General features: G+C 41.0%; 2 protein-coding genes across 36 annotated transcripts in view; both read right to left on the bottom strand.

Annotated features, from left to right (window-relative positions):
- Positions 1-20,487, bottom strand: part of TRIM37 (tripartite motif containing 37) — a 125,004-nt gene that overhangs the window by 45,690 nt on the left and 58,827 nt on the right. For all 35 annotated transcript variants that reach the window (XM_015119114.3, XM_077968953.1, XM_077968952.1 and 32 more), the window contains 3 exon segments: positions 15,691-15,773; positions 5,752-5,946; positions 1,814-2,122 (listed from right to left, as the gene is read on the bottom strand). In XM_015119114.3, coding sequence (XP_014974600.2) covers positions 1,814-2,122; positions 5,752-5,946; positions 15,691-15,773 — 587 coding nt within the window.
- Positions 19,568-20,487, bottom strand: part of SKA2 (spindle and kinetochore associated complex subunit 2) — a 105,231-nt gene continuing 104,311 nt past the window's right edge. The window contains exon 4 of the transcript XR_013405742.1: positions 19,568-19,767. The gene's annotated coding sequence lies outside the window, so the exon portion shown is untranslated. The remainder of the gene's footprint in view (positions 19,768-20,487) is intronic.

Genomic DNA, 20,487 nt, shown 5'->3' with positions numbered 1-20,487 from the left:
TAAACAACCCAACCCAATTTTAAAATGGGTTTAATTCACAGATGAAAAAAATTGAAGAGGACACAAAAAAGGACACCCCTGCCAACAAGAAACTATTGACCCCACACCTCCTCCAGCTTCTACCTACTTCATTGTGAAACTTCTTTTAAAGAAGTTGTACATTTGCGCTCTGGTCCCTGACCTCATTCACTCTTCTGCTACACTACTCCATGGGAATGGTTCTTAAAAGGGCCACTTGGCCTCTTGCCTTGACACTTCTCAATGATATTTAACACAGGGGTAACCACTCTACTTCTTGAGATGCATTATTTTTGATTTTTGACATATTATCCCTTCTAGTTTTTCTCCTACCCTAATGATTGCTCTTTCAACTTCCCTTGCTGGCCTCTCCTATTTATCAGCCCTTTAAATGTTTAAGTGCCACAGAGTCAAAATTTTGCTTCTCCATTGAAACTCCCTCCAAACTTGACCTATTCAGTCCTCTGGATTTAAATAATAGAAAATACTACTGACTCCCAACTGTTTATATCCAGCACTGACCTCTCTGAGTTTCAAACTTGTGTACCATTCGTGTGTCTATGACATTTTACTAGGATATCTAGCAGGTGTCTCAAATTTAACATGTTTAAAAAAGAATACCCACTTTCTGCCCTTACCTCCTCCCAAGCCCCACAACCTGCTTCTTATCTTATTTGCTTCTCAATAAATGATACCACTGGCTACTAAGTTGCTTAGGCCAAAACTTAATCATAATTCTTAGTTTCTTACTTTTCCTAAAACTCTATTTAGGCTTTTTCAACTATTGTTCTGAGAGAGAACTCAGCCCTGCTGATCTAAGACTGGATTAACTCCCCTCCTATGCATCTAGAAGAGAATAGCACATCCTTAAGAGAACTAAGAAAGATGGAAACCTCAGTCAGAAAGGCTGCTGGCCTGTGAGTAAGTCTTCTATCCACTATTATAACTCCAGAAAATGCCATCATATTTCACACAAGATAATGTAATAGGCTGTTCCTGGTCTCACAACTCCTGTCCTCAACCCTTTTCAGACCCTTCTCCACACAACAAGCAAAGTCATTTTATAAAGTGTAAATCAGATTATAAACATCCCCTATTTTTATTCTCCAGAGGCTTCCTCCTTACATCATAAAACTTGAACTCCTTTTGGAGGTTTTACAAGACTCTGCCTGATCTAAATTCTGCCTACCTCTCTCTGACTTCATCTCCTGCTAGTCTCCTCTCTCTGCTTTCGTTGCTATACTGGTTTTCCTTCAATCCTTCAAATACGCAAAATAAATACTGTGTCAGTGACTCTGCATTTTCCGTTCTGTTTACCCAGAACACTGCTTGCCTTAGATCTCTAAATAGCTGCCACCTTCCTAACCTTCAGGTCTCAGGTCAAGGGCTGCCTCCTCACAGAGACTTTCTCTGACTACCCCAATAGAACATGTCTCATATGCTCCTCCCATCCCACTCCTCGGTTGTTTCCTTCACAGCACCTTTTACCCACTGAAATGATCTTGATTTGTTTACACATTTTAATGTCTGATTCTCATTACTAGAATACAAGATCTATGATAGTAAGAATTTTGTCGTGTTCATTGCCAAATACAGAGTAAGCAATCAAGAAATGTTAGCTCTACTATATAGTAAAAATATACGGAATCAATTTTGGATGAGGAAAAAAGTCACATGTATTTGTAGTCTTAATTCACTGGAATAGAGGTATTTAAATATTATTCTTTTGAAAAAAACAGTCATCTAGTTTCCCAAATAACATGTGGAGAAATGACACTAGGAACATATTACTTACAGTTTCGTATGTAACAACTGGCAACTGATGATTTTGCCAGGAGTTCCATTCCCAAATCCTGTAATCTGCCAGAGTTTTCAGTTCCACATGCAGCCAGAGCTGCCTGGTCAGTAGAAAAAAGGCTTGTCTGTATGTCTCCAGAAGCGGCAATGCTGCTTTTTATTTCTGAAAGTGTATTCTTTACATCAGTTTTCATACATCGAACTTCGGCCATTTGAGTTTTGAGTCTTTTTAACATCTTTAAATCAGAGGGCACTCGCCACATTGCCTGCTGCTTCCTTTGGTCTTTATCTTTTCGAGAATATGATGCTTCGGAGAAATTGACAAGTCATGTTAACAAACGTTAATATTCATGAAATCATTTGTATACGAATATATGCAAATTTGATGTGTAAAATAAGCTAGGGTGCTTTACTTGATATCAACAATAAAACATGCACTAAATTCCGTTGATGAAAATAAAGAATCTTAACTTATTCACACCTTCAGTTAGAATCTGAGTCACATCATACTCAAATTTGAATTACACATTTAATTCTAAAAGTTTAAAAGCTGCCCTACTGCCTTGTGCTTTCTTCTTTAAACTTCTCCACTTTTCTAAAACTTTCTGCAGAGCTTTTATTATGTTTATAATTGAAAAAAACGACAAAGAAAATCTAGAAGCCAAATACTTTGTCAAATCTGCCATATATAACATTATATTAAAAATATGTATTGCTGGCCAGGCACAGTGGCTTACGCCTGTAATCCCAGCACTTCAGGAGGCTGAGGTGAGAGAATTGCTTGAGGCCAGAAGTTCAACGTCAGCCTGGGGAGCATATGACACCCTATCTGTACAAAAAAAATTTTTTTGTTAGCTAGGCTTGGTAATACCCTGACTGAACTTCCATTTCTGATAATTTTCTCAGAATTGTCAGTTTTCTGAAATACAGTCTGAATCTAACCACCTCTAAAATAAAACAATGGCTCTCCATGCCTACTATGAATAAATTCCTCTGGCTAGCATGCAAGTCCTTTCATAGAATGGACCCAACACGACTTTCTAGTTCTACTTACCACTATATGTACCTTAAAATCTGGTTCAACTAGATTACCTGATACCTTTTAATACTCCTTTACATGGTTAAGAACATGAATTTGAAGTTAATCTGACAAATGTTCACTAAATACGTGTTGAAATAAACACACAGAAAAAAATAAACATCAAAACCTAAGCAGGCCAGGTGCAGTGGCTCACACCTGTAATCCCAGCACACTCCGGGAGGCCGAGGCAGGTGGATCACTTGAGCTCAGGAGTTTTGAGAAAAGCCTGGCCAACATCGTGAAACCTGTCTCTACAAAAAATTAGCTGGGATTACAGGGATTCACGCCTATAATCCCAGCTACTCAGGTGGCTGAGGTATAAGAATCACCTGAACCCATGAAACAGAGGTTGCAGTGAGCTGAAATCCCGCCATTGCACTCCAGCCTGGGCAACAGAGTGAGACTCTGTCTCAAAAACAACAACAACAACAACAACAACAACAACAAAAGCAAACAAACAAAAAAGGACCCAAGCAAGCCTTTTCAATAAAAAGAAAGTCATTATCTTTCTGCACACTAGCTTACCAACATCCCTTCGCTGAAAGGTATTTTCATTTGGCTTCCATGAGTGTTTCTCTTGGTTTTTCTCCTTTCTAAAAGCTCTTTATCTGGCCCATCTTCCTCACACTCACTAAAAACAGATGTTCATCAGGATTATGTTCCTGGCTCTCTTCTTTTAAAATATTCTCAAAATTCTTTTGCAATCTCACACCCTTGGTTTTAATTATCCAGTATCACCTCCAGAAGAATAACTGTCTGTATTCCAGTTTTTTGTTTGTTTGTTTTTTGAGACAGAGTTTCACTCTTGTTGCCCAAGCTGGAGTGCAATGGTGCAATCTCGGCTTACTGCAACCTCCGACTCCCAGGTTCAAGCCATTTTCCTGCCTCAGCCTCCTAAGTAGCTGGGATTACAGGCACCTGCCACAATGGTGGGCTAATTTTTTGTATTTTTAGTAGAGACAGGGTTTCACCATGTTGGCCAGGCTGGTCTCGAACTCCTGACCTCAGGTGATCCACCAGCCTCAGCCTCCCAAAGTGCTGAGACTACAGGCGTGAGCCACTGCACCCAGCTCCAGTTCTTAATTTTTAGCTGTCTACTGGTCCTCTCTAATTTGATGTCACACTGTTATGCCCAACTCAAGATGTTTAAATCAAAAACTTGCTTTTTCTTTCTACTATTTTCCCCACCCTCATTATCATCAGCATTTTATCTATATTTGAAATGCAGATAATCTCATTTGTATTATTTTTACACAGAAAACTAGTTTTTTGTTTTTTTTTTTTTTTTGGAGACGGAGCCTATATCTGTTGCCCAGGCCGGAGTGCAGTGGTGCGATCTCGACTCACTGCAACCTCCGCCTCCCGGGTTCACTCCATTCTCCTGCTGAGTAGCTGGGACTACAGGCGCCTGCCACAATACCCAGCCAATTTTCTGTGTCCTTGGTAGAGATGGGGTTTCACTGGGTTAGCCAGGATGGTCTTGATCTCCTGATCTCGTGATCCGCCCGCCTCGGCCCCCCAAAGTGCTGGGATTACAGGTGTGAGCCACTGCGCCCGGCCAAAAATTAGTTTTAAACAGAAATCTTACTGTTTAGTTTGCATTTTTCCCAATGAGACTGAATATTTTCAAAAACACGATTTTACCTGTCTATAAAATATACCATTGTATGGTTATGCTGTAATTTATTCAGCTATAACTGTATTGTTGAATATTTTTAAACATCTGATTGTTTTCTCTTTGGAATATACTCCTCAAAGTTAAATTCCAGGTTTAAAGGATATAGATATTTTAAAACTACTGCAAAATTGTCCTTCAAAAAGGTTAAACCAACTTACATATCCACCTATGGAATCAGAACCTGTCTGTTTCACTGGGCCTTTGCAAACACTACTTGTCATTTAAGTAAAACTTTATATAAAGCATACTTGGCGCACACGTAAAAGGCAACTATTTCATAACCTGAAGACAGTCTTTTAAACTGAGGATCCAGACTTTCAGGAAGTATATCTGGCTCCTAGGAATGAAGAAGCCTAAATAATCTGGACTCCATGTCTCTACACCAGTAGAGGAGCTCTATTTCTCTGTTACTTACACAGAGGTTCTGCCTTGGACTTTGATTGAAAAATGAGTTCTCTTGCCTTAAAACTGCATCAAAATCAGAGTTCTAAATCATTGATTTGATGTATATAATACTATTGTTTAAGAAGGTAGAAAAATATTTGTCATATATTTTTGAATATACTGAATATACTTTAGAAAGCATTCCAACAAAAATGGTTTTTAAAATGTAGTTTTTAAAGGCAAATCCTTAGTTGTCCAAAATGACTCTATCCCTGAGTTTTAAAAAGCCCATGTTTGACTATACAAATCTCCATTTTATTATAGTAAATGTAATTTCCATTTAACAAATAACCTTTGCACAGAAAGCATTGCTGCCAACTGGTGTACATTTTTAGGCTATTGAACATTGAAGAATGAGTAAGTCACTTTTTCTATGTTCAATTTAGATACAGTTCCACTTGGAAGTAAGGGAATTCATGAAGCCTGACCAAAAAAAGTCCATTCACAAAGAAGATAACTGTATTTCATATGGATCAAACTATCAGGCAAAATCTGAGTAGCAAAATCATAAAAAACCTTCTTGTGGGCATTTTTACTTTGTTTTTGCACAAATCACCTTTGAACAGTAATTTAAAAATTAATTTAGTTGATATAAATATCATTTTTAGGGTATACAATGAAAAACACAGAAATATACCATGTTCCACACATAGCTGAAATACTTAAATGAAAATCCAAGAGTTCTTTCAGACAGCCACAGAAAAAAAGGAAATTATCACTGGTATTATTTTACCTGTGGGCTGCAGAAGTGAAGCAGGTGGGCGAGGTTGTAAGCCCCACAAATTTTCTATACTGCTCCGGTCCTTAAGGTCCAACAAATGTATTAAAATTAATGGATCAATGTCTAGTAAACTACTGGTAGCAGCAGAGCATAAATGTGTTCTTCTTGATATTCTACTACTGGAACCCACATAGCCATGGTTACTACCTGCAAAAGAGGTGTAGAAAATGTATGATATACGTATCTGCACAAATTTAGCTATATTTAAATGAAAAAATGAACTGGTTAACATTATATGAATACTTGTCTATGGACCTATCTCTTAGGAGTTCAGGTTCATGATAAGAAGCAGAAAGAAGGAACCAGATGGCCAGAGAGTTGTACACTAGCACAGTGATTGAGTGGTGGCCTCATTAGTACTTAGAACTCAGAAGCAAGCATCAACCCCATCCTGAGCCCTAGAAAAAAAAAGATGACAATGTGTACAATGTGCACAATCGGAGGGATGAGGGGTGAGGGTGAGGAGGAGATTATATCCCGTGACCACCTGGTTTTAGACGAAAGACGACAAATTCCCATAGTATAACAGATTACAGAGTATTAGACACCAAAATAGGAATCTCATCCAAGTCTCTGGACAGCAAAATGTACAGGTCATGACGGTTTGGTAGACTTTTTCTACTTTGATTAAATAATGGGGTACAATTTGAAGTTTTCGGACTGTCATGTTAATGACTGATGCATATTACAGACATCTGTAAGCAGATATTATGCCTATACCCCTATACTGGACTATGCTCTTTAAGCCAAGAAAAGCATCTGACTTTTCTCTAGCACCTAGTTATAATGCATAGCAAATACCAGGTATGGAAATGTTGCTTAAAACTGACCTTCTTCAATAAAGCTGTTTAAATATATTCTAACGAGAACATTTTTAAAAAATGCTACATGCAGGAAAGTAGATAATATAAAATATTAAAAAGTCAGGTTCTGACTACTCATGAGTATTTCAGAGAGATCCAGAAGGATATAACTTAGGAGGAAAGCTCCATTATTCAGAAGCTTCAAGCCAATTAATAATTTATGCTTTTCACATCCTCATGTTCTCACTGTCTCCCACTTCTATCTCCTCTTCTAAGGATTATTATCTCACTGACAGTTTTTCTTCCCAGCCTCCGTAAACACTGCAATTCCTATTAAATAACAGAAAACGATTTCCCCTTCACATTGAACAAAAACAAAAACAAAACACTTCATTTTTTTTTTGAGATACAGTCTCACTGTTGCCCAGGTTGGAGTGCAGTGGCCCGATCTCCGCTCACAGCAACCTCCGCCTCCCGGGTTCAAGCGATTCTCCTGCCTCAGACTCCCGTGGCGGAGACTACAGACATGCACCACCACACCCGGCTAATTTTTGTATTTTCAGTAGAGACAGGGTTTCATGGATGGTCTGGATCTCCTGACCTAGTGATCCACCCGCCTCAGCCTCCCAAAGTGCTGGGATTACAGGCGTGAGTCACCGCACCCAGCTGAAAACTGTTTTTACCTCTTTTCTTTTACTAAGGAATTCCCAAATTGGGTTGTATGTCAGTCACCTGAAGGAGTTTTTAAAATTACATCCTAGATCTACCGAATAAGAATACTGGGGGTAAGAGGCTGGGTGCAATGGCTCACGCCTGTTATCCCAGCACTTTGGGAGGCCGAGGTGTGTGGATCACCTGAGGTCAGGAGTTCGAGACCAGCCTTGCCAACATGGAGAAACCCCATCTCCACTAAAAGTACAAAAAAATAGCCAGGTGTGGTGGCAGGCACCTGTAATCCCAGCTACTCAGGAGGCTGAGGCAGGAGAATTGCTTGAACCTGAGAGGCAGAGGTTACAGTGAGCCAAGATCACACCACTGCACTCTAATGTGAGTGACAGAGTGAGGCTCCATCTCAAAAAAAAAAAAAAGGATACGGGGGTGAGATCCAGGACTTATTCCCAAAAAGCTAGTCAGACTATTCTTACGTATAGCAAGCCCAGTAGCCCAGTGAATGGAGTTTACCGCCCTAATATCTGGTTCTCCTTTAAAAACAGAAGTTGCTCATTCTTCCATGTTAAATGCACTTACAGTAGAGAAAGCAGTGTCTCCTGTTTCTCACTGCTTTTTCAGGCCATTATTCTCACGACTGAACAATAACTTTTTTTTTCCCCCTGTGGGTATGACCTTTGGCTACTCCCCTTTCAAATGTTCCCACCTTTCTTTTCTTTTTTTTTTTTTTTTTTGAGACAGTCTCGCCTCCCAGATTCAAGTGATTCTCCTGTCTCAGCCTCCCTCGTAGCTGGGATTACAGGCATGCGGCACCACGCCTGGCTAATTTTGTATTTTTAGTAGAGACGGTGGTTTCTCCATGTTGGTCAGGCTGGTCTTAGAACTCCCGACCTCAGGTGATCAGCCCGCCTTGGCCTCCCAAAGTGCTGGGATTACAGGGAGGAGCCAGTGTGCCCGGCCTATGTTCCCACCTTTCTACCCACTATCAAATTTCCCCACAGGCATCAAAGACTGGGTTGGCATCGATTTCAGTTTCTCTCTTTCCAAGCTATTCTGTGTGTCTCATATATAAATGTACAGCCCAATGAATACTCATAAAGTGATCACACCCAGATGAAGAAATAGATCATCAGTACCCCAGAACCCCCTCCTATGCCTACTAAAATTGCTCACTACTCTTACTCTACAAAAGTAATCTTCATTCTAACTTAATTTACAGATTGGTTTTGCCTGTTTGTATTTATGTAAAAGTAACAGAGTATGCTCTTATGCTCTTCTTCTTTGGTCAACATTATTCATGAGATTCATCTATATGGCTGTATATAGGAGTAGCTTATTCATTTTCTTTAAAAAAAAATTTTTTTTTAATATTCTTTTTAAACATTTTTCTCTTTTTTTTTTTTTTTTTTTTTGAGACAGAGTCTTGCTTTGTCACTCAGGCTGGAATACAGTAGTGCAATCTTGGCTCACCACAACTTCCACCTCCCAGGTTCAAATGATTCTTATGCCTCAGCCTCCCGAGTAGCTGGGATTACAGGCATGCGTCATTTCACCCAGCTAATTTTTTCTATTTTTAGTAGAAATCAGGTTTTGCCATATTGGCCAGGCTGGTCTTGAACTCCTGGCCTCAAGTGACCCACATGACTCAGCCTCCCAAAGTGCTGGGATTACAGGCATGAGCCACTGCCTCATCTTCATTATTACTGTGCAGCATCAGTTTATGAATATATCCAATTTATTTCTCTATTCTATTAGAAAACAATTTGGGTTGCTTCTAGCTTTTGGCTATTAAGAATAAAGCTATGCAGCCAGGCACAGTGGCTCACGCCTGTAATCCCAGCACTTTCAGAGGCCGAGGCAGGTGGATCACGAGGTCAGGAGTTCAAGACCAGCCTGGCCACGATGGTGAAACCCCATCTCTACTAAAAATACAAAAATTAGCCAGCCGTGGTGGAGGGCGCCTGTAATCCCAGTTACTTGGGAGGCTGGGGTAGAACTGCTTGAACCCGGGAGCAGAGGTTGCAGTGAGCTGAGATCATGCCACTGCATTCTAGCTTGGGCGACAGAGTGAGATTCAAAAAAAAAAAAAAAACAACTATGCTTCTGAAGTTCACATAGGAAAAAAAAAAACCTCATAAAAAGACAAACGGATCAGTGACAGGTTCTTCTCCATTTGTGCCAAGCGATATGAATCTTGCTAAAATGTCACACTGATATACTTGAGTTCATTACAGCATACTGCCTGTATACATTATCATGACACTCAAGGCCCTATTACAGTCTAGTCCTCAACTACCTTTCCAGAATATTCTACATTTTCACATCCTTTATTTTGTTATAAATTACATACTGATATTTACAATCACAAAATCTTGTAATGATCAGTGCTGGATTTTCATTTAAAAATTATGCTCATTCATTTTTCTAACATCTGTGGGCCAGGTGCAATAGCTCACGCCTGTAATCCCAACACTTTGGGAGGCTGAGGCAGGAGGATTGAGGCCAGAAGTTGGAGACCAGCCAGGGCAAGAGAGAAAGACTCCGTCTCTACAAAAAATAATTAGTTGGGTGTGGTGGCATCTGCAGACGTCTTCTTATGAGAACTGCTTTTAGTTTATTCAGTTATTTGAATTTAAGTGAAAGATAATTTATGTTGGCCAGGCGCGGTGGCTCAAGCCTGTAATCCCAGCACTTTGGGAGGCCAAGACGGGCGGATCATGAGGTCAGGAGATCGAGACCATCCTGGCTAACATGGTGAAACCCCGTCTCTACTAAAAAAAATACAAAAAACTAGCCGGGCATGATGGCGGGCGCCTGTAGTCCCAGCTACTTGGGAGGCTGAGGCAGGAGAATGGCGTAAACCCAGGAGGCGGAGCTTGCAGTGAGCTGAGATCAGGCCACTGCACTCCAGCCTGGGCAACAGAGCGAGACTCTGTCTCAAAAAAAAAAAAAAAAAAAATGTATGTCAAAAAACATTTGTTCTGAAAAGGTTGTAAATATCATTCTAATCCAGATTATTGCCTCACTGAATCCAGTGAGTAGGAAAAATCCAGTTTGTATTTGCTGGTTGTGCACGTGTGTGTGTGTGTGTTAAGAGACAGGGTCTTGCTCTGTCACCCACACTGGAGTACGGTGGCACAATCATGGCTCACTGTACCCTCGAACTCCTAGGCTCAAGCGATCCTCCTGCCAGTCTCCCAAGTAGCCAGGACTACAGCCACCTGAGTCAATAAATATTTCTTGTTTCAAGCTATCTCCTTATTTAATATGGTCTATAAAATGAGATTATTAAGTAAACATTTAACTTTATACCTAGCTTTTATATAAGCCCAACCACCTCCTTTTTAACGCATAACATAACATCGTAATTCTCTAGATGACATAACTTTTTAGACAATTGTATAGTTCTAAAACATTAACCAGGCCTGGCACAGTGGCTCACATCTGTAATCCCAGCGCTTTGGGAGGCAGAGGTGGGTGGATCACTTGAGGTCAGGAGTTTGAGACCAGCTGGCCAGCATGGTGAAACCCCATCTCTACTAAAAATACAAAAAAGCCGGGAGGGAATGGTGATGCATGCCTGTAGTCCCAGCTATCTGGTAGGCTGAGGTAGGAGAATGGCCTGAACCCAGGAGGCAGAGGTTGCAGTGAGCTGAGATCGTGCCACTGCACTCCACCCTGGGCAACAGAGCAAGACTCCGTCTCAAAAAACAAAAAACAAAAAACACATAAACCATTCAAGGCTTGAAATGGACCTTCATAATAAGCATATAACAAAAAAGCAGGCCGGGCACGGTGGCTCAAGCCTGTAATCCCAGCACTTTGGGAGGCCGAGACGGGCGGATCACGAGGTCAGGAGATCGAGACCATCCTGGCTAACACGGTGAAACCCCGTCTCTACTAAAAAAATACAAAAAACTAGCCAGGAGAGGTGACGGGTGCCTGTAGTCCCAGCTACTCGGGAGGCTGAGGCAGGAAAATGGCATAAACCCGGGAGGCGGAGCTTGCAGTGAGCTGAGATCAGGCCACTGCATTCCAGCCTGGGCGACAGAGCGAGATTCCGTCTCAAAAAAAACCAAAACTAAAACCAAAAAAAAACCAAAAAAGCATTTCCACACTCTGCCCACTGTCACCCCGATCTAGCTTTTTCATTGCCTTGGTTTAAAAAGCTTTTTACTGGCCAGGCGTGGTGGCTCACGCCTGTAATCCCAGTACTTTGGAAGGTCAAGGAGGGCAGATCACGAGGTCAGGAGATCAAGACTATCCTGGCTAACACAGTGAAACCCCGTCTCTGCTAAAAATACAAAAAATTAGCTAGGCGTCGTGGCGTGCGCCTATAGTCCCAGCTACTCGGGAGGCTGAGGCAGCAGAATGGTGTGAACCCAGGAGGCAGAGCTTGCAGTGAGCCAAGATCATGCCACTGCACTCCAGCCTAGGCTACGGAGCGAGACGCCATCTCAAAAGAAAAAAAAAGCTTTTATTTTAGTATAGTTTTAGGTTTACAGGAAAGATAAAAATACAGACAGTTCCTATAAAACCCAGACCCAATTTCCCCAATGTTAATACCTTTCATTACTATGGTATATTTGTCACAATTAATGAACCAATACTGATATATTATTAACTAAATCCTATTGAGATTTTAGTAGTTTTCCCCTAATGTTCTTTTTCTGTTCAGAGTCTCACCTAGAGTATTGAAATACATTTAGTTGCTCCTGTCTTTTTAGACTCTTCTGGTCTATGACAGTCTCTCAGATTTTCTTTATATCTGAAAAGTATGTCAAATATTTTGTAGAATGTTCCTCAATTAAGGGTATGACTTTTTCCCTCATGATTAGATTGTCTGTGGGTTTTTAGAGAGGGAAGATACTACAGATATAAAGTACCATTCTCAACATATCAACATGACTTATCACTTAAAATACTATCAACATGCTATCAACATGACCTATCACTTACAATACTAAATTTAATCACCTGGGTAGGTAATGTTTGCCAAGTTTCTCTACTTTGAAGTTGTTTCCCCCTTTTGAAACTGTACTCTTCAGAAGCAAGTAACTAAGCATAGCCTACAGTTAAGGAGTAGAAGTTATATTTCATCTCCTTGAGGAGGGAGTATTTAAATAATTTGGAATTCTTTTGTATGTATACTGTCATATTCTAGCTAATTGTTCATAAATCCACTCACCTTTATGTTATAAATTACTTAGTGTTGTATTTTCCAGGTAGGCATGATATTTAACAAATTTGTGCCAAATATATAAATTTCCCAAAGCATATAATAAAAATAAACTGGTTCATTATTATGTCTTCAACATCTAGAATTCAGTGCCTGAATTATTAAAGAACATTCAGAATTATAACACAGGTTCCATAAGAACAGGAATATCTTGTTATTCAATATTGTATCTCTAGATAGTAAAACTGTACACAGTTCAAGTGCTCAGTAAATATTTTATGAATATATAATTCAAAAATGTAAACTCTTCTTTACCCTAAGTGTATATAAATGTTATATACAAGAATTTCCCTACCACACAGTTTAAGAGAGGAAAGAATGGACCTAACTAAAAGAAAACACACAAAGCTGAAAAGTCAGTCAGTCAGTAAGACTTAATGCTATGCCAGACAGGGATTAAGTCACATGCTCCCTATACTTAAAAATAAACTACATTCTAACTCCAAACAGGGTTTCTTCTTTTTTCTAGAAGCTAAGCAAGCACTGGCCTCAAGATAAGCAATATTGAAACAATTGTAACTTACTGACTGCCAGATGCTGACTGACTCACTCCCCGTTCTACAAGCCATAACTACAGAGCTTTCATTGGACAAAAGACTGATTTCAGTAACTTTCTCCTGTTAAGAGTCCCCAACCATGGACTGGTTCTGGCCCGTATACAGAGGTTGAGCATTGAGTCGTTGTGTCGTTGGTTTTACCTTTGTGTCGTTGGTTTTACCTTTTGACAACAGGGCCTAATTGTAATGCATTTAAATGTTCAATCCCCAGTCCAAAGTAAACATGAAATGCATGTAACATGCATGTTTGTCTACTATGCATGCATGTGTTCCCCTCTTCATGATATTCACAGCTCCTCCTATACCCTGTTGAATCCATTTAGTTGTACTTGGACAACTTATTCATTATCAATTCCTATGTTACCCTTCCCTCCTGCAAAGTGCCTGCTTTTAGTCTTTACCAGAGGCTATACTTCACAGCTTGTCAGGATGGCCAGTCTTTATAAGAATTAAAGCTTTCTCTCTAAATTTGTAGATCTTGTGATTCTTTGAAGTTCCTCCTGACTAAAGAATGACACAGAGGAATGAGAGAAGTAAGACTAAGGAAACAAACAGGAATCCAGACATAAAGGAATTTATGTGCCATGTTAACAAGTTTGGACTTTATCCTATAATAAATATAATCCTTAAAGAGTTTTTAAGTAGAGAAATAACATGATTAGATATTATTTTTCATTATTTTTATTTCTTTTTTTGAGACAGGGTCTCACTTTGTTGCCTAGGCTGGAGTACAGTGGTGCTATCTCAGCTTACTGCAGGCTCCGCTTTCTGGCTCAGGTGATCCTCCCACCTCAGCCACCCAAATAGCTGGGACCACAGGCAGCAATTTTGCCACCACATCTGGCTAACTTTTTTTGTATTTTTTGTAGAGACAGGGTTTCACCACGTTGCCCAGGCTGGTCTCAAACTCCTGGACTCAAGCAATGCACCCACATCAGCCTCCCAAAGTGCTGAGATTACAGGTGTGAGTCACCAAGTCTGGCAGAGAAGTAACACGATTAGATATTAATCAGAAAGAAAAAAACACCCTCATTCTGAATCCATGCTGTAAAAATGGATTCATGCTGTAAAAATGGAGGGGAACAATAATAAATACAAAGAACCCAGGTGAAAGGCTGTTGTGAAAGACAGAGGCCTAGACTAGGAATGGCAAAGGAGTGGGAGTATCAAATGAATTTACGCACGATTTAGGAGACAGAACCAACAGATCTTGGTAATACACTAAAGGTAAACTTTTAGGGAGAGGAAGAAGTAAAGAATGTATAGCACTATCAATCAGGGTAGCTACTGCTGACAGGCAAGCTGGCAGATGAAAAGACAGTAATTTGTGTTTGGGAGGTGCTGAGTCACACCAAGATAAGGGTTTGGAAATTACTGGAAAGTCAAAGGCTAAAGAAAGAACTTGAAGAGTAATCAGTATATAGATAGTAACTGAAATACAGGTGTGGATACGATTACCCAGGATTAAAGTCAGGAGTAGAAAGAATATAGGGCTTAGGTTGGAGTTGAAATGGTGAGGACTAGTATTTAGAAGTCTTTAGTTATCCAAGCATATTAAGAGTATGCCAGTGTTGGCCAGGCGCAGTGGCTCACGCCTGTAATCCCAGCACTTTGGGAGGCCAAGGCAGGCGGATCATGAGGTCAGGAGATCGAGACCATCCTGGCTAACACAGTGAAACCCCATCTTCACCAAAAATACAAAAAGTTCTCCGGGCGTGGTGGCGGGTGCCTGTAGTCCTAGCTACTCCGGAGGCTGAGGCAGGAGAACAGCGTGAGCCTGGGAGGCGGAGCTTGCAGTGAGCCGAGATCACACCACTGTACTCCAGCCTGGGCAACAGAGCGAGACTCCGTCTCAAAAAAAAAAAAAAAAAAAAAAAGAAGAATATGCCAGTGTTCACACTGAGGAGAACATGGGTAAAACAGAAACAGTAGAAAGCTAACTTTTAATTACTCTAGCCAAGATTCACTACTTAATTAAATAGATCCGAGAACACACAAAAAAAGTACTCATTATATAAGTCAGTTCTTCCCAGGAGAAGCAGTGTAGTTTGGGAGAAAAATGCTGGGTCCACAAACCCAGGACAATCTGGAGTTCTAGTCTGGTTGTACTAACAACCAGCTATATGACCAGGCAACTAAAAACCATAAAATGAGCTCTTTAAGATCCTTTGTAAGTCTAAGAGTCAATTATTCCATTGAGATCATTCTATAGTCCAGGAAGATATACAAATAAGACTTTATATCAGAAAACAGTATAAAATATAAGCATGGGATACAGACAAAACTGGGGATTCAGTTACTCTCATTTACTAAATTGCTAAAAGTTGGCAAGTTGCTGTAATTTCTCTATCCATCGGTGAATGTACCACCAGAATTTTATTAATATAAGGCATATAAAGTGCTTCTCACAGTGCCTGGTACATAAGAACATTTTTTAAATGGTAGCTATTATTATTAAGTATCTTTAGTAATGAACTCTAAAAAATCCGTATTACAAGATGTAGCACTTCCAACACCATGAACCATGTACAAGCAGTGGCTACCACCTATTTAAAATATAATACGGTCAGAGAAGAGCAGGGAGAAAATAGAATGGCTTGGAGGCAGTGGGTGACCTCATTACCTGCAGGTCCTGCAGCTGCATCTTCCATGAGTTCTCCCTCTTCTAATTCCATGTTGTTATATTCCACATCATTTTCTCCAGACCTAAGAATATGCAAAACCCATCATTCATATAGAGCGATACAATAAACATTTTTCACACCTCAACAAATTTTATGATATGCAGATTTTTCTGTGAAATAAGATATTTCTAAATACAAAAAGAAGAAAGATTTTTTGTCACTATCCAAATTTAAGTAGTGGTAATGTTATTGTTTAAACAACCTTCAAAAAATATCGGCCAGGCACGGTGGCTCACGCCTACAATCCCAGCACTTTGGGAGGCTGAGGCGGGCGGATCACAAGGTCAGGAGATTGAGACCATCCTGGCTAACACAGTGAAATTCCCGTCTCTGCTAAAAATACTAAAAATTAGCTGGGCTTGGTGGCGGACACCTGTAGTCCCACCTACTCAGGAGGCTGAATCAGGAGAATGGCGTGAACCCAGGAGGCAGAGCTTGCAGTGAGCCAAGATTGCGCCACTGCACTCCAGCCTGGGGGACAGAGCGAGACTCCATCTCAAAAAAAAAAAAGAAAAAAAAAAAAATCAGCCATTTCTTCTTACAAAGCTAAGAAAAAAAAGGAATTAAAAAATATATATATCAGGCCGGGCGCGGTGGCTCACACCTGAAATCCCAGCACTTTGGGAGGCTAAGGTGGGCGGATCACCTGAGGTCAGGATTTCGAGACCAGCCTGGCCAACATGGCAAAACCCTGTCTCTCCTAAAAATACAAAAATTAGCTGGGTGTTGTGGTGGGTGCCTGTAATCCCAGCTCCTCAGGAGCCTGAGGCAGGAGAATCGGTTGAACCTGGGAGGTGGAGGTTGCAGTGAGCCCAAGATTGCACTACCGCACTCCAGCCTGGGCAACAGAGCGAGACTCTGTCTCAAGAAGGACAGGACAGGACAAGACAGGAAAGGAAAAGAAGATTAAAACAAAAAGAACTGTGTCAGGCAAAAAAAAAAAAAAGAAATAAATGAAACACTAATAAATCTAAGAACCACTGTTAGAAGAAATTCCAGCTTCTGAGAACTGGTAGCTTAATGGTAATAAATTAGGCTTAAAATATTACAATTTAATATCCAAAAAAAAAAGGCCCAAATTACTGTTTATGACTAAATACTATTTTTCCAAAAATAAAATTTCAGAAAAGAGGGTACTGACTAGGCCATACAAAGTCTCTCATATTAAAAAACACTCACTATTACTTTATTTTAAACAACAAAGTACTATTTGAAACAGTACCAATCAATGATAGTCTTGGATATTTAAGGAAATCTCAAGATAAGCATCCAGCTTGACAATGTAAGGAGCTCTGCAGATCTGCTCGTTAGTCAAACTGGTGACAATTATTTTAAAAACAACCACTTAACGACTCTGGAAATGGTCCCAAGGGTATACAGCAAATGAAGAAACATCTACTTAAAAAAATCTATAAAACCTGGGTAAGACAAGTGGGTATCCGCAGGATTTGAACCAAGACCACTCCGCTTCCTAACTTGGCGTTACAGAAATTCCACTCCAGATTGGTGCAATGAAGAACATAGGCCTCCCACTTCCCAAGCTTCCAAGAGGAGGGCTATATTCCTAGGAGTGGCAAGATATCTCCATTTCTCATTCTGCCCCCAGCTACCTATTGCTGATGCTATAGTACAGGCACACACCGCCAAGACATGGAGACTCCCTTCTGCTGAGACCCACTTGTGGAATAGAGGCTCTACTTGGATGCAGCATGATGAGAATACTGGGGCCCAGATCATCCCTGTCCCAGCTTATTCATAAGGTGGAGGTCCCAAGCCTGAAAAGGAAAGAACTAAGGCTACTGTCCCCAACATCCAGTTAACTCAGCTTCTAAAGTAAGGGAGGTATACTTTTATCCTCACTGCAACTTCAAAGCTTTGGCTCAGAGATTTTGCCTACAGGGAGAAGCAGAGACACATACAACACTCAGAGAAACATACAACACTATTAACAGCATCAACAAAATACAGTTGGCCTTCTATATCTGTGGGCTCTGCATCTGCACATTCAACCAACTGTGGATCAAAAATATTTTTTAAGGCCTGGTGCGGTGGTTCATGCCTGTAATCTCAGCACTTGGGGAAGCCGAGGCTGGAGGACTGCTTGAGCCTAGGAGTTCGGGGCCAGCCTAGAACAACATAGTAAGGCCATAGTGAGACCCCATCTCTACAAAAAATTTAAAAATTAGCCAGGTGTGTTGGCAAGCACCTGTAGTCCTAGCTACTTGGAAAACCAAGGTGGGAGGATCACTTGAGCCCAGGAGGTCGAGGTTGCAGTGAGCTGTGATCACAACACCACTGCACTCCAGCTTGGGTGACAGGCCAAGACCCTGTCTCAAAAAATAAAGTTGGCCGGGTGCAGGGGCTCACGCCTGTAATCCCAGCACTTTGGGAGGCCGAGGCAGGTGGATCACCTGAGACCAGGAGTTTGAAACCAGCTTGGCCAACATGGCAAAACCCTGTCTCTACTAAAAATACAAAAAATTAGTCAGGCATGGTGGCAGGTGTGTATAATCCCAGCTACTCAGCAGACTGAGGCAGGAAAACCGCTTGAACCCGGGAGGTGGAGGCTGCAGTGAGCTGAGATTGTGCCATTGCGTTCCAGCCTGGGCGACAAGAGCGAAACTCCATCTCAAAAAAAATAAATAAAACAAAACAAAATAAAGCCATGCACAGACTTTTTCCCCTTGTCATTATTCTGTATACTATAGAGCATAACAACATAGCATTTACATTGTATTAGGTATTATAAGTAATCTAGAAATGATTTAAAGTATAGGGGAGGATGTGTATAGGTTATATGCAACTACTCTGCCATTTTATATAAGAGACTTGAGCATCCTCAGATTTTAGTATCCAAGGAGGGGTCCTAGAACCAATACCACAAGGATACTGAGGGACAACTGTACTAGCAAACAGAATCCAGCAACATATAAAAAGAATCATGAGCCAAGCGTGATGATGCACACCAGTAGTCCTAGCTACTAGGAAGGCTGAAGCAGGTGGATCACTTGAGGCCAGAGTTCAAAGTTACGGGGAGCTATAATCATGCCACAGTACTCCAGCCCGGCCACAAAGCAAGATTTTCTTTGGAAAAAAAAAAAATTTCTGGGTGTAATGGCTCCCAGGCCAAGGCAGGCGGATCACGAGGTCAGAAGATCGAGACCATCCTGGCTAACACGGTGAAACCCCATCTCTATTAAAAATACAAAAAAAGCTTAGCCAGGCCAGGTGGTGGGAGCCTGTAGTCCCAACTACTCGGGAGGCTGTGGCAGGAGAATGGTGTGAATCGGGAGGCGGAGCTTGCAGAGAGTGGGTATCGCGCCACTGCACTCCAGCCTGGGTGACAGAGAGAGACACCGTCTCAAATTAAAAAAAGAAAAAAAAAAAGGATGGCCAGGCAAGGTGGATCACACTTGTAATTCCAGCACTCTGGGAGGACGAGACGGTGGATCACGAGGTCAGGTGTTTGAGACCAGCCTGACCAACATAGTGAAACCTCATCTCTACTACAAATACAAAAAATTAGCCAGGCGTAGTGGTGGGTGCCTATAATCCCAGCTACTCAGGAGGCTGAGACAGGAGAATCGCTTGAACCTGGGAGGCGGAGGTTGCAGTGAACCGAGATCATGCCATTGCACTTCAGCCTGGGTGACAGTGTGAGACTCTGTCTCAAAAAAAAAAAAAAAAAAAAAAATTACACACTATGACCAAGTGGGATGTGTCCCAGGAAGGCAAGCTTGGTTTAAAAATCCAAAAATCACCAGGCGCAGTGGCTCACACCTGTAATCCCAGCACTTTGGAAGGCTGAGGTGGGAAGATCACCTGAAGTCAGGAGTTCAAGACCAGCCTGGCCAACGTGGTGAAACCCCATCTCCACTAAAAATACAAAAAAAAATAGCCAGGCGTGGTGGTATGTGCCCGTAATCCTTGCTACTCGGGAGGCTGAGGTGGAAGGATCACCTGAACCCAGGAGGTGGAGGTTGCAGTGAGCCAAGATCGTGACACTGCATGCCAGCCTGGGTGACAGAGCAAGACTCCATCTCAAGAAAAAAAATTTATCCACATTAATGATATTCATTAATTAGTTCATCAATAGGGCAGAAGGGAAAGCTCTTCCTTAAATTGCAACTAATGAATAAGAAATAATGGAATTAGAAAAACACCACTTGGCAATCAACACAGTAACCTTTTTCAAGCAACACTCATCAAGGGGTGTCAAAATTCACAGGAAAAAGTAGGAAGAAAAATATGATATTTACAGTCCCATACACAAGATACTTATTAATTATAAAGGAAAAAGTAGTAATTTTGGAGTGCAGAAATCTGGCGGATGCTACCTCAACCAAGTGATCAAAATTAACAAGTAATGGGACATATTGACATCATGCTCCACTCCCACATGATGCAATGAAAAGGATACATTATCATTTCCGTAGTATCCCTGCCAAAACTGTGTAATCTCTATCTAATCATGAGGAAACTTCAGACTAATCCAAATTGAGGGACTTTCTACAAAATAAACTATTCTGTATTTCTCAAAAAGTATTAGTCATAAAAAACAATTTTTTTTTTTTTTTTGAGACAGTCTCGCTCTGTTGCCCATGCTGGAGTGTAGTGGTGCGATCTTGGCTCACTGCAAGCTCCGCCTCCTGAGTTCATGCCATTCTCCTGCCTCAGCCTCCCAAGTAGCTGGGACTACAGGCACCCGCCACCACGCCCGGCTAATTTCTTTTTGT

The sequence above is a fragment of the Macaca mulatta genome, chromosome 16 (genome assembly GCF_049350105.2).
Source record: "Macaca mulatta isolate MMU2019108-1 chromosome 16, T2T-MMU8v2.0, whole genome shotgun sequence".
NCBI lineage: Eukaryota > Metazoa > Chordata > Mammalia > Primates > Cercopithecidae > Macaca > Macaca mulatta.
This window is presented reverse-complemented; position numbering and strand designations above follow the sequence as displayed.